Source organism: Pleurodeles waltl, chromosome 4_2 (genome assembly GCF_031143425.1).
Source record: "Pleurodeles waltl isolate 20211129_DDA chromosome 4_2, aPleWal1.hap1.20221129, whole genome shotgun sequence".
Taxonomy (NCBI): Eukaryota; Metazoa; Chordata; class Amphibia; order Caudata; family Salamandridae; genus Pleurodeles; species Pleurodeles waltl.
The window spans coordinates 400,091,531-400,116,728 of record NC_090443.1 but is presented as its reverse complement, the minus strand read 5'-3'; the positions used below and the strand labels follow the sequence as shown (position 1 = coordinate 400,116,728).

Sequence of the window (25,198 nt, the reverse complement as noted above, 5' to 3'; positions counted from 1 at the left end):
GGCAGCGCCCTGACGACGCCGGCAGGTCCCTGCCTGATTTTGGCCCTAGTTGGAGCTCCGGGTCGGTTGGAGTGCTGGGTCGGGCCTGGTCGGACGCTAGAGTGGCTCTGGAGGGGAAAATAGAAACGGTGGCAGGGGAGGTGAACCTTCTCCGAGCTGACCTCTGCAAGGTATCTGATAAGGTCAAGGTGACGGAGGGGTCTATTGTGGACTTGCAAACAGAGGTTGGCACATTGCGCAAGCAGATGGCTCAGGTCACTTCTACTGTAGGGACATCAGAGGCTTGGCTGGTGGATTCAGAGGGCAGATCTCAACGGAACAATGTGCGCCTCCTTGGATTCCCATAATGCTCGGAAGGTTCCATGGTGAAAAGTTTTGTTGAACAATAGATCAGAGAAGTATTGCAGCCGAAGGGGATGTCCAGTATGTTGGTGGTGGAGTGCGCTCATAGGGCCCTGGTTGCTCCTCCTTGGCCTGGGGCGCTGCAGAGGGCCATCATAGCACGCCTCCTGAACTATAAAGACAGAGACCGATAGGACTGTCTTTGAGAATCGCCAAATTTCCATCTTCCCAGACTATACGAATAAGGTCCAGTCCTCCCGAAAAGGGTTTCTGGAGGTGAATGCCAAGCTTCGTGCCATGAACATCAGATACATGTTGTTGTATCCGGCATGGCTGAATGTGAATTCCGGAGGCAATTTGGACGGAATGCCCCTTACCATTCTAAACACTTATGCACCTAACATAGATGATCCCTCCTTTTTATGACAATATACCTGAAATGCTGGTTGAAGGGATAGTCTCCCCTCTGATATGGGCTGGAGACTATGATTGCATATTGGATGGTGAGGTGGATCGTTCTCTTCCTAAGTTGGGAACCAAAGCATTGATGACGACTAACTCAAGGGGCACGGAATGGGATGCCTTGAAGGTGGTCTTAAGGGGAGTATATATCGGCACTGCATGTGGGGTGCACAAACAAATGGAACAGGAACTTACAGACTGGGAAAGTGAACTGTAGGTAGCACAGCACCAGACACTGGTAACTCAAGAGGTTGTGCAAGAGCAGCTTCGGCTGTTTAAGAAGGTCAACAACTGCTGGGACACGCTGGATAAGTTTACCCTTAGATCGTATAGACAGTGTCTCCATAGGGAGGGAGACAAGTCTGGTAAATTGTTGGCATGGCTCCTTAAGCGGGAAGTTGACTCTCCTCCCATCCTGCGTATTAGGAATGTGGAGGGGGTACAGGTTACTAATCACAGAGATATTTTTCAGGTATTAGTGGAGCATTTGCAGGTTGTGTCCAGGGCTGGTCCTTCTGTCTTGGATGTTAACTTAGGCGAGTTTCTGAAACGGATGAGACTTCCGTGGCTGGAGCCGCTCTGTATGGAGAGTCTAGAGGCTGAGATAACAGTTGAATAAGTAGGTGCAGCTCTAGAGGCGCTGTCGAAGTCTAAATCGCCTGGTTGGGATGGTTTCCAGATTGAGTTGTACAAGACGTTTTTTCTCCTTCTGAGGGAGAGGTTGTTGGCGGTGTTTGAGGAAGCTCGGCATCAGAGAATTCTTCTTGAGACCATGCGGCTGGGCGTTGTCTGTCTAATGCTTAAGCCTGGAGGGGATCCTGATGATCCTTTCTCATATTGTCCGCTTACTATGCGCAAAACGGATGTCAAGATTCTGTGTAAAGTTTTGGTTACTCGACTGGGTTGTGTGATCCGGGGTCTGGTACACGAGGATCAATGCGGAATCAGTTCCGGTTGCAGTACGACTTACAACTTACGCCATTTGGCACACGTTTTACTTGAAACATTGGGGGCGTAGACAAATTGGTATTGGTATCACTGGATCTAGAGAAGGCTTTTGACACTGTGGAGTGGGAGTACCTATTGGCAGCTCTGCGGGGAATGGGATTTGGCCCTCAATATTGTGCTTGGATTCGTTTGTTGTACACTGCTCCCACTGCACGTATTCGGGTGAGCGGAGAGCTTTCGGATTCTTGGACGATTGGTAGGGGAACTAGGCAGGGATGCCCATTGTCACTGCTCCTCTTTGCTTTAGTGGTAGAACACCTGGCGGCCTGGCTACGTGAGGAATTGGGGCCCTGGGGTGTTCAGGTGGGACAGGTCACTCATCTAGTCTTCCTGTATGCCGATGATGTGTTGCTATACCTCCGAGAATCGCGCGTTTCGGTCCCCTTGTCTTTACAGTTGATGGAGGAATTCAGGGCTGTATCTGGTTTATGGGTGAATAGGAAGAAGTTGCTGCTGTTTCCTCTAGGACCACTATGTGATGCCCTGCCAGAGGATTTGCCGGAGGTGGGGCTCAGGTGGGAACTTGAAAGCTTTCGTTATCTGGGCATATGGGTTACACATACGGTCACGCACATGTAATGCACAATATGGAACGGGTGGTGAAGTGCACTTTGTATCGTTCTGGAATAAGCTGCCTCTATCCGTGATGGGAAGGACGGCTGTAGCCAAGATGGTGTTCTTGCCGTAGTGTCTTTACCTGGTCCAGAATTCTTTGTTTCTATTGACAGCTCGGCTTTTTAATCATCTGGATAGCTTGTTGATTTCCTTGGTTTGGGATGGCCGTCGTAGTAGGGTGGCGTTGTCTACGTTACAAAGGGAAATGGAAGATGGAGGCTTGGCACTGCCTAATATTAGACTCTATTATTTTGTGGCTCATTTACAACATGCTGCTAAGTGGATGACGCAGACAGATAATTTGGAGAAGCGGCTATTCGCTGGCATGTTGGGAGATGAGGCACTGGTGCACGCATTAATGTCGGGCAGTAGGTCGGTGACTATTGTCCCCTATCTGGTTAAGAATACAGCTGGGATATGGGAACAGGAGGTTAAGAAAATACTCTGACTTGCCCACTTTGATAGGGAGCTGAAGATCTGGAGTCTGGCCTCCTTTCGGGATATGGATACTTTAATGTCAGTGGAAGCTTGGAGAATGGGTGGCTGCTTGGTGGCGGGTGATTTATATCCCAATGGTGAGTTTATTTCCTTTAGTGAGGTGCGAGATATGTTTGGACTGAGCGCTGGCCAGTTCTTGCAATATGCCAAGATTGAGAGTGTGGCTCGAGAAGTCTGGTCTGGATTCCCGATGGCCCTCTTAGCATCAAAGATGTTGAATGGGTTAATAAATTGGGGAGAGGATTCCCACTCGGTTACTCTGTTTTATAGAGCGCTGCGTGGGGATAGTGTGGGGGTGGGGTGTGCAGCGCGTAGGGCCTGGGATCAAGAGCTGGAGAACCCTATAAAAGACGTGGACTGGAATTTGGCACTGTCTCTGGTACGCACGGTCTCTTGTAACCACAGATTTAAGTTGTTGTACTTTAATTTTGTCCATCGTGTATACATCACGGCTGCCCGACTTAATAAGATAGACCCGACAAGGGCGACTGGGTGTCCTCAATGTGGGGAGACAGGTGCTTCCTTTCTCCACTTGGCCTGGTACTGTAGGGAGGTACAGCAATTTTGGTGGGTGGTGGTTCGGAGGTTGGATGGGCTCACAGGTCTGGGGCTAGAGGCAACGCCATTGACTTGCCTCCTGGGTACGTGGTAGGCGCGTCCCATATAGATTTGGGCAGCTTGCTTTGGTGCTGGCTAAACAAAGGGTGGCTATAGGCTGGATGGGTACACAAAGCTAATCCCCTTCTAGCTGGTCCCGTGATGTTTTGCAATGGGGTGTGGCCAAAAAACAAAATATGAGACTGACACATAGGGAAGAAGGGGCGCTGACAGACATAACGGCTTGGAGTACATTATTAGAACCCTTCACAGGGGTCCAGCAGTCCAGCTCTCATTGGAGCACGGATGAAGATCCTTGACTTTAGAATGTTATGCTATGCACATAGGTGACAACCAACTGTGGTAATAGAGTAACGCTGGTAACCATGGTGTATGAACGACTTGGTTACATATGAGGTCCTTGGGAGGGGAGGGGGGGTCGCTATTGTTGATCTGATTGGATATGTTCCATGTTTTTGCCTCCTCCGCCCAGGAGAACAATAGCAGTGTGATATCTCATATGAAAATGCACTGCTTGTTTTTGTCTTTATTTTAAGTTTTTTATTATAAACTCAATAAAATAGAGTTTAAAAAAAATTGTTACAGTTGAGCAACTAAGTCATTTAATTATTACAGGTGGCTAGAGATGTCAGTAGTCACCTGTAATAAGGAAATTAGATAACAGCTTTTACACACATATATCAGGTTCACCTGTATTATACAGACAATTCTGCATTTCTTCCTGTAGCTTGACTTTTGCTTACCTTTCACTCATCGACGTAACTGTATCTGTTAACAAGGTGTGCTTCGATCGACCTGGAGTTGCGACCTCTGTCTTCCTTTACTTGGCATATGATGGAAGTGTACAGGGTGATCAGCAAAGGCCAACAGTGACAGTTCATCTGACCGATGTGACAGGACACAACCACTCAATTGGTGAGTGAAGTGTAGATTTCCATGGTTTATGATAAAAAAAAGATTTATGGTTGGCGGGTATGATGGGACTTGCACTGATGCCACATACTCCGTTTCTGACTTTTCCCTCAGTACATGTAGCCAAGTAAGCACAATTCTGCAACCCTCACAAATGTCAACAGCTTTCTGGGGAATATTTGGTTCTCCATAACAGAAGACTAATTACTCTGTCATCTCTTCTCCTCTTTGCTCAGGTACCCATACATTGTCATGCCAAAGGAACCCGCTAATTCTCAATGTCACTCACAATCTGAGTTTCCCCTTCTATCGAACTGCCTCAGTGCTGCTCAACTTCTCTTCTGCCTTGGTGGGCATCTCTGCAGTAGCCTTGAGGACCTCAACACACCTTGGCCCAGCTGTTCCTGACCACTGTGAAGATGTGGATGGGTCTGGTGGTTATGAGAGGCTTGGGTAAGCAGCTTTAAGGTTGGTAGTGTCACCTCAAGGGTGGCTTTGGCCTTGAAACTGCCTGGGATTAATTGTAATGAGTATGGCATAACAGTCCAAAGGGTCATGAATATATAAATTAAAGATGGAATCATTTATGGGGAGATGCTGGATGTGAGAATATTTTAGATTCTTTTTTTGTGAAAGCAACTCTGTTCAAGAACTTGCATCCCTGTGCCATCCCCCCTTGTTATTCTTTCAAGATGAAAAATCCAGTGACCCAATGCCAATCTGATCCCCGATGTTACAGAAGCAAATGATTTTGTGCCCCTGTGATTGTCCTCAGAGTCCGCCCTATTTTTGAGGTAAGAGGCAGTGCATCCCTGTGGCTATTTTAAAAGTCCCAAAATCTGTATCTCTGTGCCAGTACCATGAGCCGTTCAGCCCTGGGGGGTGACATTGTTTATTTGTAGGCGATGATCCCAAAGGAATTTTAGTGCTAAAAGAAAGATACTCATAACAGGCTCTGTTAATTTGCAGGACCCTCCAGTCACCGAGATGCCAGACCATGGGCCATATTTACAAGAAATTACGCATTGCTGCATTGCAGGAGCGATGTGTCAAAATTATTTATGATTCACAAGAATCTGTTACAACATGGATGTGCCATATTTACAATATCCGGTACCATTGCGTAGGAACCCAAGGTGCGTCAAAAATTCTGACACATCTTTGGGAACTTTGTGGTAATAATTCTGCCCAAAAAGTGGCACCTTGCTAAAGTTTGGCCTCGCAACTGATGCAACTTCAGTGATACGTCAAAATTTAGAGGTGCTGCTTCAGCTTGAAATGATGCAAGTAGCCTAATGTTTTAGGACCAATGTAGAAGACTGTAAAATGGTCAGTATCACCATCTACACACATATATTGGACCTGGACGTAAGAGGGTATGCATGCAGTATGTCTGTGGGTCACATTACTGTGGGCATAGTGTACTCATGTGTATGTAGAGACCTGCATATCTGTAATGTAAATGAATACAAGTATATGTTGGAATGTGAATTGGAAATACATGTATTACCTGCCTTATGTGTGTACCTACCTGTTGTCCTTTCGGAGTACGCAGAACTGAAGTTGATGACCCCTTCCACCATGGAGAAGTGACAACGTTGGCATGTCCCCTCACAACGTACACAACGTCACATTTCCTTGCTGCAGAGGATGACTGAATCATAGGTGCCATGGTCCCAGCTTGGTCAAAGGGTCCTACAACATGATCCTAAAATGTGTAGACCTACTACTAGTAGAGGGGAAGCGAAATACAGACATATTCCAGTGTGGAAAGTGACATCAGCTGGTCAGTTCCCTGTCGCAAAGCCAGTGTGTCTTTTTTATGCCTGGGTTAAGGAGGCATAGGAATTTTGATGCATTTTAGACTCTGTGCATCATTTGGAAACAATGCTGAAAACCTGTAAATAAGGATGCGTCAGTTCTGCATGGAATTGTATGAAGGAAGGCCTACCTTGCATATATTAATTCCAATGCAACGCAGCCGATTCTGGCGAAGGAAAGAAAATGACGCATCCCAACGGAAAGTGACGTATTCCCATAGATGTGTTACTATGTAAATATGGTGCAAAGGAAGCACCACCAGTGCATCAAAAAAGTGAATCATCGGCAGCACAAGCTTCTTATAAATATGGGTCTATGTTTCCCCATGTTAATGCCCTTAGCTAATCCACCTCTTGTGGTGATTGATCTTGTGTCAATGCACAGATCCTTCCTGCACCAGAGTTTTCAGTCTGTTGCCGTCTTATAATCCCCAAAGTCCATCCATGTTTCCTGCATTCCTCTGCAACTCACCAATGACACACTCTGTAACCCTATGCCTATCCCCAAATCTCTCCAGTACCAGAGTTTAAAGGCTGCATTCCTCTACTCCAATGCTTAGAGCCTGACCAATTTTGTATTGCACCGTCCCAAGAGAAGATGATGGAGTCTACTGGATGAGGTTTCAAAAGAGAGTCAAAAAACTCATTGCCATACCCGACTGAATAAATCACTGTATCTCCATGTATCTCATATTTAGTTTCTACCAAACATATGGGTGCCTAGAAATATGGGCCCTCATAAGGAGTTTGGCGGGTGGTGGAGGCCGCCCGCCAAACACCTACGGTGATCAGGCCACCTGTGCAGCCAGAACACCACCAGCCCTATTAGGAGTTCACTGCAGGGCCGGCGGGCGGAAACAGCGTTTCCACCCGCCGGCCCTGTGGTGTACCCAGCCTTAACATTGACACGGCTCATAATCGAGCCAGTGCCAATGTGGCAGTGCGGCGGGTGCAGCAGCACCTGTCGCACTTTCCACTGCCCGTAATCCGGCAATGGAAAGTGTAACAGGGCTGTCCATGGGGGCCTCTGGCACCCACTTTCCACCAGCCCTTGCATGGCAGGGCTACTGCCATGCAAAGGCTGGCAGAAAGGGGACTCGTATTCCCCAGAACAGTGCTGCAAGCAGTGCTGCCCTGGAGGATTACAACCCGCCGAGACCACCAGGCTGTCGACTGGCAGCAACCTGGGGGTGCCGGCGGTCCGACTGTGGCACTTTCACCACGATTGTAATGTCGCAGTCATGCATCATTTTTCTTAAGACGAGCTAATGCCATTCCCTAATGCCATCCATGCGCCATATTTAAGAAATGACGCACAATGACGCTAAAGAATGGCTAGCGTCTCAAAAAGCATGCTGAGACCATTTCCAGCGTATCACTCCTCAGCCACACTAGCTTGAATCTGGTGGTAAAGCAAGCACTGGACCCACGTCTGGGCACACCCTTCCCACTGAGGGCAAGAAACGCAAAAATAACTTGTAATGGACAGAATGTGGAAAAAATTAAACATTCACCCCTAGTCACAAATCTGGGTTTAATCAATCAGTTATTTTTCTTGCCGTGCCATCCCAGTTTGGACCCAGCCATATTCAAATAAGTCTTGACCCTGTTCCCCATGGGTACAGCCCAAACTGCCAGGCCAGGTCCTCAATGGACTAGAAACAAGCATACTGGGACAAGTTTTGGGGTATCACCCTTCCTCAGCCAGGCTAGCTTGAATCTAGGGGGTGGGGGGAATAGCGGTGAGTGTTTGAAAAGTTTCAGCACTCCGTCCATCATCCTTTTAAAGTTGCCCTTAGTGGGAAGGGTATGCCCAGACGGCGGTCCCGTGCTCACTGTGCCACTGGATTCAAGCTAGCCTGGCTGATGAAGGGTGATACCCTGAAACCAGTCCTAGGATGCTTCTTGTTGGTCCAGAAAGGACCTGGCTTTTCAGTTTGAGTTGGACTGCTCTCATGAGGAACAGGGTCAAGGCTGATTTGCATTTGGCCGGGTCTAAACTAGGGTGGCATGGTGAGCAAAAGAACGATGGATTAAACACCTATCTGTGACTGGGGGTGTGTGTTTGAAACGTTTTCACCACTTCGTCCGTCATCCTTTTGTGTTGCTGTGGTTTAAACCTAAGCATTAAAACTGAACCTTGACATTTACATTTTTGTAGATGGTTTTAGAATTAAGGCCTTAGTTTATTATGCCTTTCTGACTTGGATCTAGAGTTTAGGCTCAGGCTTGTGAGTTTATGATTAGTGTTCATAGACCATGCATGAGATATGGGTCTAAGGCACATGTCTGGTACTTTAGGTCTAGGTGTTCAGGCGTAGACAAGGGAGTTTTTTGGTCATATGTCCTTGAGTTCTGTCGTAGGACCGGGTGTATTAGTTGTAGAACTTGGTGCCATGTGTTTAGGCCTGGGGGATTAGGCTCCGGCCTAAAGGTTTAAATGAAGCTGTGTGACTATTGGTCTAGAGGTACATGCCTATGAGTTTAACCTTAAATGTTGGAATTTAGGATTAAGTCTAGCTGTTTAGGCATAACTAGGCCAAAGGTTTAGGCATTGGTGTTTTTGCTTTTTTCATTTGTTTTTAGATGTATCCCTAAGCAATTAGTCTTGGGTCTAATGGGTTAAGATAAATTTGATTAGGATCGTATATTAGAGCATGGTGGTTACGACTAAAGTTTTTATGCATAGAAATACTAATTAAGGGTTAAGATTTTAGGGGCACAAGTTTAGTGCATCAGGTGCATGGTAAGTAAAGTGCAGTAATCTTAAAAACTATTTTAGGAAGAAGAAAAATAAAGGTTTATGGTGTAAAAAATAAATTCCCAAAATGTAAGGGTTCAACAACTGAGCTAGCTACTTTTTCTATTTTTTGTATTGTTGTTTTGTTACATTATGTTGTAAGGTGGTGGTTTGATGGGTTTATTCTCTTTAGCCCTAAATAGATTGAGCCTTCTTATATGCACAAACAGGAGGGCCTTTGACATAGTCTGTCGGTCAAAGGATTCCGAGAACAGAGCCAGCTGAAGCCCCACCATCGGAATCTTACGACCTAATTTTGAGTTTGGCAGAAAGGGTACTCCTCCACAAATATGGCAGAGTGTCCTGCCTGCCAAAAATGATGGTTCACTCACTGTATTTAGAGTTGGGCAGACCGACACATTCCTGGTTGAGGTACCCTTGCTGGCTCCTGCAGCAGAAATCTTACACCAACGGGCCAACAGAGTGCATCAGACTACCCGCCCCATTCAGAGTGACCAGTCTGATGTACTTTCCGTTCAGTTCAGGAACACCAGAGAAACTCTGGCGACCCTGAACCCTGGTTGTCCCATGTTTGAATTTTTTTTTAAATAACCCCAACATTCATGGAGAAAATGCCCAGGGTGTCAGGGACATTATTATTCTTTTTTTCAAAAGCCAGCTCCCATTTTGGGAAAGATGACAGCCACTCAGCAGACTTGCAGTGCCTTCAGAGCAGATACTATGGCAGTGGCACCCCTGGAGGCACAGTGATATCTGCAAGGCTGGTGGAGATCTCAAAGTATGGTTGACAGTAGTCCAGCCAGACTGGTGGAGGTAATTACCTGAACCACCCTTATGGATGGCAGCCCACTTGCCAAATACAAAGTCAAGCCCTTAGTGCTCCTTCACCTCTAATAGAAGTGCTATCCCTTAAGGTTTGTGGGGTATGTGCTTCACCAATATACATTAAGTAATAATTTGCAATTCAAAAATATATTTACACTACACAGCTGCATTTATGAACACTTTCAAACATTTTCAAAAATAATACACCCGAAATGACACATTTGCATGTACAGTTAAAAATAATTTATGAATTAGAATAGGTTGATGATTATTCAGTTCATTAAATGATAAAGCCTCAAAACGGTTCATGACTTTCAGTGGTTTAAAGTTATTTAGTTAATTATGTGATCACAGCCAATACATGTTTCGAAGTATTAATGGTCAGCTTCTTCAGGGCTTAGATCTGGACATAAATCAGAATTATCACTCAACCTTATCCTCTTTTGTATATTCAAATTAGTTAGGGCCTCATTACGAGTTTGACGGGGGGATTACTCAGTCACAGACGTGACCGATATCCGATATCCTGCCATATTACAAGTTCCATAGGATATAATGGAACTTGTAATATGGCTGACAGGCTATCCATCACATTTGTGACAGAGCATCCCCTCTGCCAAACTCCTAATGAGGCCCTTAGTCTTTGATATTTCCAGAGGAATAGTCCATAAACTTAATTTCTGAAATCCTTCATGCATTAATTTAAAGGGATAGTCACAAGAGATTACATTGACCAAGATTTCAAAATGTCCTTGTAGTAGATGTTACCTGTTGCCTCTTGGTGAAATAGTTCTGAAAAGTAAGGCCTATGATAAAACAATCAATAGTGTAAGCAAGGTGTTTTTTTTCTCAGGACACAGTTCACATAAGAACATGTAATCTAATGAACAGAATAACTGTTAAACTATTCAAAATCGGAAACTGGCTTTGATCATCTAGGGGACTGAAAACTTATCAGTTTATTCAAATTCTTGAACCGTTTCAAATGTATGTAGAAATGTGTCCTTTTGAATGTATTATTCTTGAAACTGTTAATAAGTCTCAATACGTGCTGTGCTAGACCCTAAATATATTTTAAATTACAAAATATTCTTGTGTTTTTAAGTATGTTCAGAGGTTTTGCTCCACACCATCCCAATGTACTTAAGAGCAAATTACATGGAAGAGGTGATTATTTGTGGGGCGTTTCTCAAGTATTATCTTAATCTTTGTAATTTGTTTAATTTGTCAGTATTATACCTGACTATGTCAAATCGTACCCTTTGGCGGCTGGGTAACATGGATTTCATGAGTGCTGGTTCACTTTTTTAACCATTTATCTGGATTACATAGAATTGACTGGTACATCTGGTGTGCCCAAAAGTTTACTTGTTGGTGTGCTGTACATTTGTGCAAAGTTGTACCAATACAATCAATCTATATAACCATATGTTAATGGGAAGTTGCACCACCACCTCTGCAATCTATACAATGGGGACAATGGTGTTTTCATGTTGGCCTTGGTGTCTTAGTTAATCTTATCTGTGACATGATTTAATATTAAATTCCACTTTCCATATTTTCATTTTTCCCTTCCTTGCAGATGCCCACATCGATCATGTGCAGACAACATTTGTCAGTCACTGCAAATCAGCAATGCCTATGTTAACTGCACCGTGACTAACCAAGGACATGTCCAGTGCACAGTGACCTGTCATCTGGGTTTCACCCTTAGTACTGGAGGTGGTCAGGAACAGAGCGGTACTCAGGTTCGTTTTTATGTGAAGGCACACTGTCACCAACATTAGGTGTAAGTAGTGAATCGGGAATCACAATGAAATATGCATCAAAAGTAGTGATCACCTTAGTTCTGGAGCACACAGTTAGGAATTGTGGCCTCTGATGAAGTCTGTGTTCAGTATGTCAGGAAGGAAAGGTCTGTTTTTAAGAAAACGATTTTCGAGTCTTATCCCTAGGGCTGTAATCCCAGCTCAGCAGAGAGAGGAGGTCTAGATGGTAGATCCAGAACTGGTGTCAGGACATCTTGGCCTTCTCTGAGCAGTGACAAGGTTTAAAGGTGAGAACTGGTACCAGGTTACTTTGGCCCTAATTCCACCTTTGAAAAGTGGGATGTTCGAGAGGTCTGGGGTTGAGGGTAGAGTCCAGGTCTCCAGATCAGTGCTTAATTTGTAAATAAAAAGGTGCCGGTGCTCAAAGACCTCCTCAGACATGCGGCTGCTGCAATTAAATGTGTGAACACAGAATACTCAGGCAGCATAATCCTAAAGCCATCTTGGGCCTCTTCAGTCCATATAAAGCCACTCGTTGCCCCTTCAGTTCACTCTTGCAGCTTTCTATTTATCCAGTATTGGATCTTTCATAAATTCACATGCTTGAATTATCCCCGTCGTCGAAGTGGGAGTCCCACGGTATATAAAAAGCAATAATCAACAAATAATTTTTTTTTCTATAGGCTATAATGGCAACACCAGTCACTCAAATAGCCTATCTAAGTCCTTTTGTGAAACGGACCTAAACCTGGCTGCTGGCCAATTAGGTACCAGCACCCTTTAGAACACTCTCCAGAGAAGCTCCTTCCCTCAGATTTTCTACCGCACGTCGTGTGAAGGGAGTCTCCCTGAGCTCTGCTCAGTTTTCTGCTTCTTCAGAAGTATTTTTCTCTCAAGAAAACTCTAAGGTTGTCAGATTCTTCTAGAAAGGGCCTTTTTCCGCTCTTGCAAGACCTGTGGCAAGAAAAGGCTCCATGTGGATGATCCACGTAAGGACTGCTTATACTGCCTCTACCCACAACACCAGGTAAAGGACTGCAAGATATGCTGCACTTTCTCCACAAAGACCCTCCGAGACCGTGAGGGTAGGCTTCTGACATGGGTACAGGCAAAATCCTGTGCTTCAGGTGAGGAGAGTGGGTCAGAAAGGCCACACAAAAGGTCCAAATCTGAGGACCTGGGCAAGGCAGAAAGATCCAGAAAGCAGCAGAAATTACATCATAGAGAAGGTGCAAAAGGCTTACAAAGCTCAATTTCTTCTGAGCCATCCTCTCCTCGTCAAAAGAAGGAGTCGTCCCGCCGTTCTCCTTCCTCTGAGCCTTCTACCTCTAGAAAGGTATCAATAAAAATTAAGTTGACGATGACACCACCGTCGATGACCGTGATGACGGCGACGGTGTTCACATCTACCGTCTCCACTACCTCGTCGACGAGACCATCGTCGACTACCTTGACGCCAGCGGTAAAGGCTCCTATTTCCTCTATTAAACCTCCGTCGACGAGGATTCCAGAAAAAATTGCATCGCTGACAACGTCGACGCCTTAGTCAATGACAACATCATCGTTGATGACATCATCTACGAAAGCCCCGTCGACTGCAACACCACCGATGAGAGCTTTGTCGGCTGAATCACCGTCGACGAGGACACCGTCGATGAGGCCGTCGTTGAAGAGAGCACCGTCGACGGGACCACTGTCGTCGACACCATCGTCGACGAGGCCGTCGTTGATGGAAGGATCATCTATTATAACAGTGCCATCGACGGGACCATCGTCGTTGACACCATCGATGATGCCAATGGTGTCTGTGAGCCAGATAGAAGCCATTCCTACCTCTTCCAGGTCTCCTGATCTTTGAGACATGGTTAAGATCACATCTTTGCCCAGATTGGCGATCTATCCTACAGACACTTCACCAGTCATTGCTGGACTGGGAGAAATCGTATGAAGGTCCATTTGGAGATGCACACAGCCCATCCCAGTTGAATGTTAAATACCAGGAAGAGGAGACGATGATGAGTATGATCAATATCAACCTAATTACTCTCATCAAGAGCGCTGTTATCAACCGCCTCAACCAAGAGACTCTGTCCAGATGTCCACCTCCTGGATCCAGGATTTACAATCTATGTTACAGGATTATAGGAGGAGGTTCCCAGATACAGCAGAAGATCAACCACCACCGCCAACTTCTCCTGTTACACCAAGGAGCGTACCTCCACCTCCAGCTACTCCCAGGATGACTTCTCATTCCGTGTTAGCTGCTCCCCCTGGAGATGAACTTTCGACATCAGGGGAAGAACAGGAAGAAGGGGAGATATCGATGCCACAGCACCCTACTGATGAATGGGATGACTACTTAGCCCCCACTCCTTCTCCACCGCCTCCTCGCCCTTCAGATTCTCCACTGGAGGATATGGGTGGCTTTCACAATCTAATGGACAGGGCGGCTGCACGCTTCCACCTGCCAACATCTGTTTCCCAGTCTGAATACTTCCTCCATGATTTTAAAGAACAAGCAAGGAAGTCTGTAAGGGCCATTCCTATTATTGACTTTATATGGAGTGAGGGTATCAACATCATGCGCAACCCGGCAACAGTTCCACCAGTGCCACAAAAGCTTGACAAAAAATACAAGGCAACTCAGGACTCTCCGGCATGTCTAACTGGTCACCCAAAGCCGGACTCTGTTATTTCTCAAGCGGCTCAAAGGCGTTCTAAAAACCCATCAGCGCCTATCTCTACTCCTCCAGATGGAGCAGGAAGGAGATTAGATAACGTGGGCAAAAGGTTCTCCTCCATGTCAGCAATTATTGTTAGAGCAGCGATCTTGGGTCGTTATGATTGACAAATGTGGTCTGATATGCAGGCTTTTATGGATCTCATCCCTGAAAGCAAACAAGCAGAGGCACGGAAGATCCTCCAAGAAGGTGAGCGTACGTCTGAGGAGATAATTGACTGCACTCTAGATATAGCCTCCACCGGTTTTCGTCAGCTGGCTGGTGCTGCAGTATTACGCAGACAGGGTTAGTTCAAGGCCACATCTTTCAGACCGGAAGTGCAGTCCAGAATTCTTGACATTCTTGAACTCTTGACATGCCTTACGACGGAGAATCTCTCTTTGGCAAGCATGTAAATGACGCACTGCGGGCTATCAAGACCAACACAGATACTGCTAAGTCCCTAGGTACCTTGCAGTACCGGAAGCAGCCCTTTCGGGGTGCAAGAGGAAGAGGATTTACCTCATTTCGAGGTTCCTTTCACAGACTGTATCAGCAGCCCCAATATAGACCATCCTATCAGCAGCAGTATAGACAACCATCCACTGCCTCATACGCCAGACAAGAAAGAGAAGACAGGGTTCCCAAAACCGGGATCAACCCAGAAAACAATGATCATCACCAGGCACTGGCTATTTTTCCCCAACATTTACACACTCAACAAGTAGAAGCGAACATCTCCAATTACATCCAGGAGTGGAAAAACATAACATCAGACAAATGGGTGTTGTATATAGTGACAAGAGGTCATACCTTGGAATTCATACAAAAACCACTGCATCATCCACCAGGAACATCCAGACCGTTCCATCTTTGCCTGCTTCAGCATGAAATATTCCTGATGCTTGCCAAGGGAGCGATAGAAAAGGTTCTGGTTCAGCAAAAAGGTCTTGGGTTCTATTCCCGGTTCTTTCTGAAAAAGAAGAAGTCAGGGGAATGGAGACCGATACTAGATCTCAGGAAGCTCAACAAGTTCCTTCGGAAACAATCCTTTCGGATGATCATGCTGTTGGATATCCTACACCGTCTTAGTCCTGGAGATTTTATGACAATAATGGATCTCCAGGATGCTTATTTCCACATACAAATACATCAAAAACATCGCAAGTATCTCCTCTTTACTGTGGCCGGTGCCCATTATCAATTCAAAGTTCTCCCATGCGGTCTGAAGTCAGCTCCACGAATTTTCAAGAAATGCCTTGCCCCAGTCGCAGGTTTTCTCCCCAATAGGGGTTTTCAGGTCTTTCCAAACCTGGATGACTGGCTCATAAAAGCTCCTTCTTCACTACTAGCGTCCAAGGCTACAAACGCTTGCCTGAAATTATTTTGCAGTTTGGGGCTAATAGTAAATCTACAGAAGTCAATCATACTTTCCTCATGCAGGAGAGTCTTCTTGGGTGCACAACTAGACACCATCAAAAACAAGGCATACTTCACCCTGGCACGGCATCAGAAACTAACCAACTTGGCTGTCAGTATTTCCAGAAAAAAGTTTGTTTCAGTACGACTGTTCAAGTCGCTTCTAGGCATGATTTCCTCAGCCATCGTCCTAGTTCGTCTAGCAAGATTGAGAATGAGACCGTTACAAGAGGAGTTACATCTCCAACGGACCCAGTCGCAAGATCCTTCGACGACTTAATAAGTGTTACACCAAGAATTCGACAGGCTTTGCGGTGGTGGTCTCAGACCAACCATCTTTCCCAAGGACTTACTTTTCTTATGCCAATAACAGATTTTATCATCACCACAGGCGCTTCCTTGGAAGGCTGGGGAGGCCATTTACAAGACATTCGCATTCAGGGAAGATGGTCGGATGTTCAGAAAGGAATGCACATAAATCTGTTGGAATTAAAGGCGATCCACCTCACGCTCAAGGCGTTTCTTCCATGCATTGCAGGGTCATTAGTGTTGGTCCAGACGGACAACACAACAAGTATGTTTTATATCAATAAGCAGGGAGGAACAAGATCCCTCTCCCTTTCAAAGGAAGCTCAATCTCTTTGGGACTAGCTCACACTGCACAATATTCACCTCAGGGTGGAGCACCTGCCAGGGGTCAACAACGCCCTAGCGGATTCTCTCAGCAGGACGGACGACAACTGCCACGAGTGGGAACTCAACCAGAAGGTACTCAACGGCGTCTTCCAACTCTGGGGACAACCGATCCTAGACTTGTTTGCCACCAATCAGAACGCCAAATGCCAATTCTACGCCAGTGGATACCCACTCCCGGGGTCGTGGGGAAATTATCTTTTGATGTGATGGTCCGGGATCTTTGCCTACGCTTTTCTCCCCATCCTGTTCATCTTCCTGAGGAGCCTGGGGATCAAGTCAGAGTGCTGCAGGATCATTCTCATAGCGCCCAGATGGCCCAGGCAGTACTGGTACACGGAGCTTCTACTCCGGTCCGTGGCCTGTCCTATGCGCCTTCCCTGCAACCACGACCTTCTCACGAAGATCAGGGACAGATTCTTCATCCCGATCCAACATCTCTTCAATTGCACGCTTGGCTCCTGAGTTCCGAGAGTTTCAGGGTATGAACATTGATCAGGAATGCAGATGGATTTTATCCAGGGCATGAGCGGACAGTACAAATAAGACGTACAAGCTCAAATGGAAGAGATTTTGTGTTTGGTGTTCTCAGAACAAGTCCCATCCTTTACAGATTAAGCCGGAACAAATTCTCTCGTACCTTTTCACCCTCTCAAAGGCCGGTCTATGCCATGCATCCGTTAGGATTAATTTGGCAGCTATAGCCTCCTGTAGACGCTCTGCTGATATGCCCTCACTCTGCTCATCCAGGATTATTAAACAGTTCATGAAAGGCCTCTTCCGCACTCTCCCTCCGGTGCGTCCACCTCCGCCAGAGTGGCATTTGAATGTAGTCCTGTCCCAGCTAATGAAAGCTCCGTTCAAACCTATTCACAGAGCTGAACTCAAGTACATCACATGGAAGGTGGCAACTCTGCTTGCTCTTACTTTCACCAAGGAGAGTCAGCGATATACAGGCTTTTACTACTAAAGAACTTTTCTGGGTTTTTTCGGATGATTTTCTTCTGCTCAGGACCAACCCCAGGTATATTCCTAAGGTGCCATCATCATTTCACCTGAATGAGCCCGTGATACTATGAACTTTTTTCCCAAATCCAACTACAATCGCAGAAAAGACTGCATTCTTTGGACATCAAGAGATGCCTCAAATTTTACCTCCAAAGTACCAGACAAATCAAGAAATCAGATCAGCTGTTGGTATCTTATTCTCATGGACGGCAAGGAGCAGGGTTCACTAAGGCCACCATAGCCCGGTGGATTGCTTCTACAATTCAGTTTTGCACACAAAAGCAGGAAAACCGTTGACTAGGCACCCGAGAGCGCACTCCACGAGAGCAGTCTCCACATCGGCTGCTCTGTTTCACAGCACTGCCCTGGATAAAATATGTCAGGCTGCGACATGGAAGACTACGCACTCCTTTACGGAGCACTACTGTTTGGAGTCGTCGCAGAGAACTGACTCTCTAGTTGGACAAGCTGTCTTACCTAATCTCTTTCATTAAGGTGAGACCTTTCCTTTATTGTGTAGAAACTATTTTATATGCAATAGTCTATGATTGTTAGGCAGTATAGTTTGAGATACTGTTATATCTATATAACTATATTTAAGGTATATATGTGTATATATATATATATATATATATATATATATATTTGTTTTAGGTTCATAACACAAGATTTATGAGCCGGTTATTTGATAATATGTTTTAGAGGATTTCTATGCTCGCACCCTCCATCCACTGCGGGCATGACGTTTATCAAGAGTACTGCTGGCTATTCAGATTCAAGCATGTGAATTTATGAAAGATCCAATACTGGATAAGAAAACAAGTTACTTACCTGTAACTACAGTTATCCAGTATTGGTAACTTTCATAAATTCACATGAAAACCACCCTCCTCCCCTTAGACACTCGCATTTCCTCTCAGGTCATAATCTTTTTCACTCTTGTGCTAGAAAATCTGAGGGAAGGAGCTTCTCTGGAGAGTGTTCTAGAGGGTGCTGGTACCTGATTGGCCAGCAGCCAGGTTTGGGTCCTTTTCACAAAAGCACTTAGATAGGCTATATGAGTGACTGGTGTTGCCATTATAGCCTATAGAGAAAAATAAATATTTGTTGATTATTGCTTTTTATGTACCGTGGGACTCCCACTTCGACGACGGGGATGATTCAAGAGTGTGAATTTATGAAAGATACCAATACTGGATAACTGTAGTTACAGGTAAGTAACTTGTTTTCTTTCTCTCTTTGTGACGCTTTTTCGTTTTTCACTTCATCTGACTTTCTCATATGTGTCTTTTGGTCGCAGCAAATGCTTGAGGCAGAAGAATAAGCACAAAAATAAGTGCCTGCGCTCCGCACCGGAAACAACAAGCACAAATTAAGCACTGCTCCAGGTCTTTGCTTACAAACTCCCTTTCAGCGTCATTAAATGACCTTGTATTCTAGAGGTGATCTCCCAAGGACCAATGCATTGCTGAATGACTCTGCTTATTGCTTTCATGTATTTGTATGCCCTTGTACCTTTTATACATATTAATCTTTCAAGGTCTCTCAGAACATAACCTTGGTTTTAAGCTTCACACTATCCTGAAGACTTATCTCTGAACTGTTTCCGATTGGACTTCATGCTTTCAGAGATGTAAACTCTAGAAATTGAATAGAGTGATGCAGACAGTGCATACAGAACTAGAAATATTGCTACAACACTGTGGCCACAGCAGTCCAGAATACACCAAAATGTGTTGCCCAGAAACAGACGTTGAAATCAGATGAGGCCTTTGGAAATAAACAGAAACCTCCAAATCTATTAACTGAACACAATAATTTTAGGCAACATTGTAATTATGCCAGTACAATTGACCTAATTTGGGGAATTTTTACATTGCACTTGTTTTGCACCATTATACCACGTCACATAATTAAACCGCATTTGTAGACAAATAAAGTAAAATATACCTCTTAAAGCCATGTTTGCATTTTGAATACTTATGCCTAATTTTCCTTCATTTTCCGAAATTCCATGTAGTTACGCAAATGCAAATTGTACAAATTTCACACACTCCTAAATGCTACCAACCAAGCCTTCAGAATTGAACATAACTCCAGAAGAGGCCATAGGAACTGGACACAATGCCCCAGATGATGCCTCTAGATCTAGAACCAATCCTGCAGATGAACTCAATAGTGACGTTTACTGGACCAATGCAACCTTAGTTCACTGCTCCCTGAGCATCCCAACAGTCATTACAGTCTGAGTGCATCGGCATTCCACTGTCAGATCACTTGATAAAATGCAACAATCCCCAGCCGTCTAGAAGTCTTTAAAACCTTTCCTCCCACTATTCGATACTCCTCAGGATTCATGTGCCCTAAGTGCATGACTTTACTCTCAACTGCATTTAACACACGGTGAACCAAACTTGGACCATTATTACTTCTCTTTTATACCCCATTTCATTGTTTTCACTTCTTGTATGGTATCACTGTTGTAGCAAATGGTTGCGTTACCCCTATAAAAGACACACCTTACCTATTAATAATATCGCTGTACTATTACCCAGGAATGCATTGAAAATTATTAGACTTAGAGGTACTGCCGACTTCACCTTTTCCTCACAATGGAATATATTTACCAGCACTCTTTTCTGCATAACCAGCTGGAAGTTAATCATTCCGTTTGCCAAATTCAGTTCATGCCAAAGTTGCTCCTCAACGTTTTGAGTCATCCCCAAAGCCTAGAGTTCAGGTAAAGAGGGTGAGGAGGTGGCCCTTCTGTGATTACCCCAGTTTAGCAAAGGTAAGGTCTCGTACAAATCATAGCTCTTGGAGTGGTGAGTCTGTGGTGAGAGGCCAGAGATGCAGCAAGGGATCTTTCACTCAAATCTTATCCCTGAGTGAAGTGAGGAGGCCAAGTGGTGAGAGCCCCTCACAGGCTCTAATAATAGGTCATAGAGTTTTGGGGTTAATCAACCTGCACTTTAATCCTAGTTCAGATCAGGATTGTATCATTCTTGTCTTGCAGAAAGAAGCTCTTCTCACCTGCACACTTGGAAGGTGGGATGTACCCGTGACTTGTGACCCTATTGATTGTGGGATGCCTGACCAGTCCCTTGTCTTCTATGCCGAGTTCTCCTGTCCAGATGGCACTGGATTTGAAAAAATATGTTCATTTTCCTGTTTGCATCCTGCAAAACTACACGGTATGTGCACTATATCCATATCCATACTTCTGTCACTGAATGCCAAAATGTCTGCTATAATCTACATGCATAGGTGAAATGTTTTTCTCAAACATTGATGCTATTACACAATCAGCATATCAGTATACCACATGAAGGAGCGCTCTCACTGTCATATGGTCATTATATCTTACACTGGAACATTCGCCCTGTTACATAGTCACTCTTGGCTGTAAGGAACACATAACTATGGGTCCTGATTGCAATTAAATGATACAGCCTTTGTTCACGTTTCATGAATGAAATTCTGATTAATTAATTGATAATGGTAAAACTAAGCACACCAGTTTCGGGCAGCCACTGGGTCGTGCTTAGAACCGAATTGCTAGAGGGAAGGGAATCAGATTGAGACACAATCTCCCATACAACTAAATCCATATTTTACAGGAATTAAGTCATTTCAATAAAATATGGATTTACAGCAAATGCTTCATGGTTGTGACATCATCCCTTTGGAATATGGGGTTTCAAACCCCTGCTTTTTGTGTATGGGTAGCGGACCACATAGTATGATCATGTGTAGCCTTTGAGAAAAGCTGGTGATCATTGTATTTTGTGCAATCAAAGCACTCAAACATAATAGTTATGGTATAACGTCCCCCTGGCAAAAAGTTTTAAAGGTATTCCAAATCTCCAAGGAGTTCCATGACCATGCAGAGGCATGAAGCCAAAGCGGATGACTTCATAATGGCATGGCACACCCAACTTCCATTGCTAACAAGGTATGGAGGCGGATGACAGATGATCTGCTCCTCAGTAGTCCTCAACTTTGTGCAGGCTATGAGGAAGTGGTGACCTGCTTTTTGAAATAGTGAAACTCCTTGCCTCACTGATGGGCAAAGTAAGGGGAGTTGTGCCGGAGACACTAAACGCGGCACATATTAGCCCCACTCTTGTGCAAGGAAAGATAGTAATTATTAAACTACCCACTTGCTCTTGGCAAGGCAGCATCAGGAGGGATTATATTATAACCCATTAGAACTATTTCTTTAAATCTCTTCCAATGTTTGTGAACATCAGTGAAATTGTTAAACAATTAGCCCAGTGTTTGGGCATTGTCAAAGAACTACCCCACCTAACCCCAGGCTTAATTAAAAACAATCTCCCGTGATGCCCCAGAATAATACTTTTTCATTCACATTCTCAGAGGTCTATGACTGCTGTCACTGTTAGGAAGTTTGTCAGTCATAAAAAAATTTACCCAAGGAGAGCTGTGTGCTGTGTCAAAAAGATAATCACTATCCTATGAAACACATTTGAGATAAGGCAGTACTTTTTGATTTGTGTACATGTGCACTGAAGTACTTGTGCGCATGTTCCGGAAGCCAATCCCATCTTGGAGCTGCACTCTCAACACATAGAAGCAAGGATGTATATGCTTTTTGGTGGGCCCTGCGTGCGCACGTACACTTTTTTGAATGATGCAACACAGAGACAGCAAAAACCTTTTACCCTCGCAGTGCATCATATGTAACTGAACCTGCACCGGAAGAACACAATACATTAATGAAGACCTGCCAACTCACAGGGTGCCACAGTGTGACACACGATATCATCTCCCTTCACACGGTCACCCAGTGTGGAGCCAGTATCATGCGTTGGCAGGGAAAACGTGCTGGAAACCACTGTAAACAGTGGATTTGTTTGCTTGTTTTAGATGAAGAGGAGTGACAACACCCCAGTACATCCACACCAGCCTCAGCAAGGTCTTTTCTTTTTCCTTGGAGGAGGGGGCTTTGGGCGGGGGTGGAACAAAAATGTCTTGTAGGTACTTATAGGCACTATGTCCTGCCCTTTCAAAGGCCCTGATCCTTCCTCACATGGTAAATATTTCGTTTGGGATGTCAGGTCTGTGAATCCTAGAATACCCCATGAATGTGGTGGGGATGAGGTTCGCCTCATTCCTTCCGTCCACAACTGGAATGTGGATGCTAGTGACTAGAAATAGTACAAACACCTTGGACATGAATGATGACTCACTTATACACAAAATCCACCTCGTCATCTCCTAAAACTATCCACTCATGGCTTGAGTAACAGTAGTTGCTGTGTGGTGGGTGTACAGAACCACATTTCCAAGTCACTTATCGCTACTGTTGCAAAAGACAAAAGGACACCTCTTTTTGCAGAATAGGCTGAATTTCCAGAAGCTCCCTAGATGGCTACTCCATCTCATGATTAATGAGCCTCTAGATTCAGCTGACTCCACAGAACATCGACATGTTCAACTTGCGTAACTCAAACATGCTCAAACACACAATATAATGCACACAGACCTAAATCCCATGCTCCAGCTAGATTTAAATTAAATTCCATAACTAAACAGGTGTTGCTTTCTAACAGGAACTCTGTCCCCAAGTGGAAATAATACTACCTTAGAGCTATCATCTTATTGTATTTCCAACAGATCCACAGATGAAATCTCTGTGTTGTGACTTTCTGTTTCTGTGTCACAGGTACAAGCCAGTGGTTGACATGTTTGGAAGATGGACTCTGGTCCTTTCCAGAAGCCTACTGCAAGATCGAATGCGATGCCCCATCACCTATTGCCAATGCCAAGCCCCTGCAGCTCAGCTGCTACCAGGGCCCCCATGATGTGGGCTCCATCTGCCGATACAGGTGTAAGCCAGGTTACCATGTGGCAGATAGCGGCGAGAAGAAGACTAAAAAGTAAGTGTGCCGGTATTCAGTTTCCATAATCTCACCCGACATGACATGTTTTAGTCCACATTAAACCAACATGGCGTGCCCCTCAGATGCAGAAGTAAATGAGATACAGTAAACAACAACAGATCGGATGTATGAAAGCCTGAGTGTGGTGCCACATCACAGTGTTTGAGCCTTTGATGCAATTCTATCATGGATGTTTCTCAGTTTGGTGCTGTGGTTGAGATTTCTAACCCAATTAGAGTTGAATTGCACAATTAAGTCAAAGAACCATATGGATTATGAATGAATCACATTGCACCATTGTATGGTCACTGGATGTCTGTGCTGTCTGCAGAAGGAGTGATGTAGGAATTAGCCTGGAGCATCATGTCATCTGCAGTTGTGACACAAGACTGAGTGCACTGGCTGGATTTGAAGGCTTATGTATCTCTCCGTACTACCTGAATGGCTCCAGTGACTATAGCTACCAGAAGTGATTTTATGTATGATTTCTTAATGGACTACTGTGGTACTATGAGCCAGATTTACAAGGCCCTTGCGCTTTTTAACGCCACATTTGCTTCAACATTTTTGCCACAAATGTGACGCTAACGGGCCACTACCATAGCCCCATATTTACAAGGTGGCGCAAACTGGGTTTATGACACCTTTTAAGCCCTTTGCGCCACATCATGCATAATATATGCATGATGTATGCAAATAGGGCATCCCCTGGTTAGAGGGTTGCTAAAAATGGTGCAATGGAATCTACAAGGTTCCATTGCACCATTTCTAGCGTCATTTTTAACGCCTTCTTAAAGCAGGCGTTAAAATGAGACTCCATTGATTTCAATGGGCCTGTTAACACTATACTGGATTGCGTCATTTTTTTACACTAATGAAGCATAGGTTTACAATAGCATCAAAAAAATGACACTATTGCCCCAAACATGCGCCGTGGTGTGCCTTTTTGTAAATACGGTGCTACCATGGTGCCGTTAGGGGACGCAAGGGGGTCACAAGAAAAGTGGTGCATCACTAGTGATGCACCACTTTCTTGTAAATATGGCCCTATATGTTTTAGTTTTAGGTGGTGTGTGTATATGTTACAGTGGGTGTTGGAGAGTGTGCTCTAAGAGTTTTATGAATCAGTTACTGGTAGCCAGGGTCTGTCAGGAGATGTTTTGTCTGGCATTTGAAAATGAGAAAGAGTAAAGCAGATTTCATCCAAAGGCTCTCTAAGTGAAAGATGAGAGGCTGGCTGTTCACATTTGTAAGTGCAAAGCTTTAGAGACGATGTGTTCAGCTCAGTTTCACTTTCTTTATTTTCAGTTGAAGTGCTACTCCATCTCTCTTGATAGCTTGTAGATGTTCCACAGTGTGGCAAAAAGTATTGTTTTTTGCACAGGTTGAGGTCAGTGTCTACGACACAATTCAGCTGGTAAGGCTTGGTTTTACTATTCATATCACTTAGAAAGCATTTTGAGTGTTTTGACATATAACAAAACACAATGATGCTATTAGGTGACAAATACTTCCATGAGGTTTATTCTTCCAATGATTTGTTATAATAAAACCTCAAATGTTCACTGTACTGTGTAAGATCCCCATAGTACAAATGTAAAAACCTTTCTTAGAAGGATAAAAACATTATAGTCCTCATTTCATGGGCTCATAGTTATTTGGCAAATTTGTATATGGTTGGCGCAAGTGAAAAACAGTGATCTGCAACTTTTTGCACTTCTGGTGAAATTATGTATTAACAAAGGCTTACATCGACTCTTTGTTAATACTGAATGAGCCCGTGGAGATCCTCTGGTGGTGTATTCCCTAGGAGACATTTCAT

The 25,198-nt window shown here is 44.5% G+C and overlaps 1 protein-coding gene across 1 annotated transcript in view; it reads left to right on the top strand.

Moving 5' to 3' along the window:
• The window catches only part of PAPPA2 (pappalysin 2), a 796,947-nt gene that overhangs the window by 564,937 nt on the left and 206,812 nt on the right, over nt 1-25,198 (top strand). The window contains exons 12-16 of the mRNA XM_069231564.1: nt 4,323-4,458; nt 4,692-4,908; nt 11,444-11,609; nt 20,487-20,664; nt 23,160-23,373. Coding sequence (XP_069087665.1) covers nt 4,323-4,458; nt 4,692-4,908; nt 11,444-11,609; nt 20,487-20,664; nt 23,160-23,373 — 911 coding nt within the window. The remainder of the gene's footprint in view (nt 1-4,322; nt 4,459-4,691; nt 4,909-11,443; nt 11,610-20,486; nt 20,665-23,159; nt 23,374-25,198) is intronic.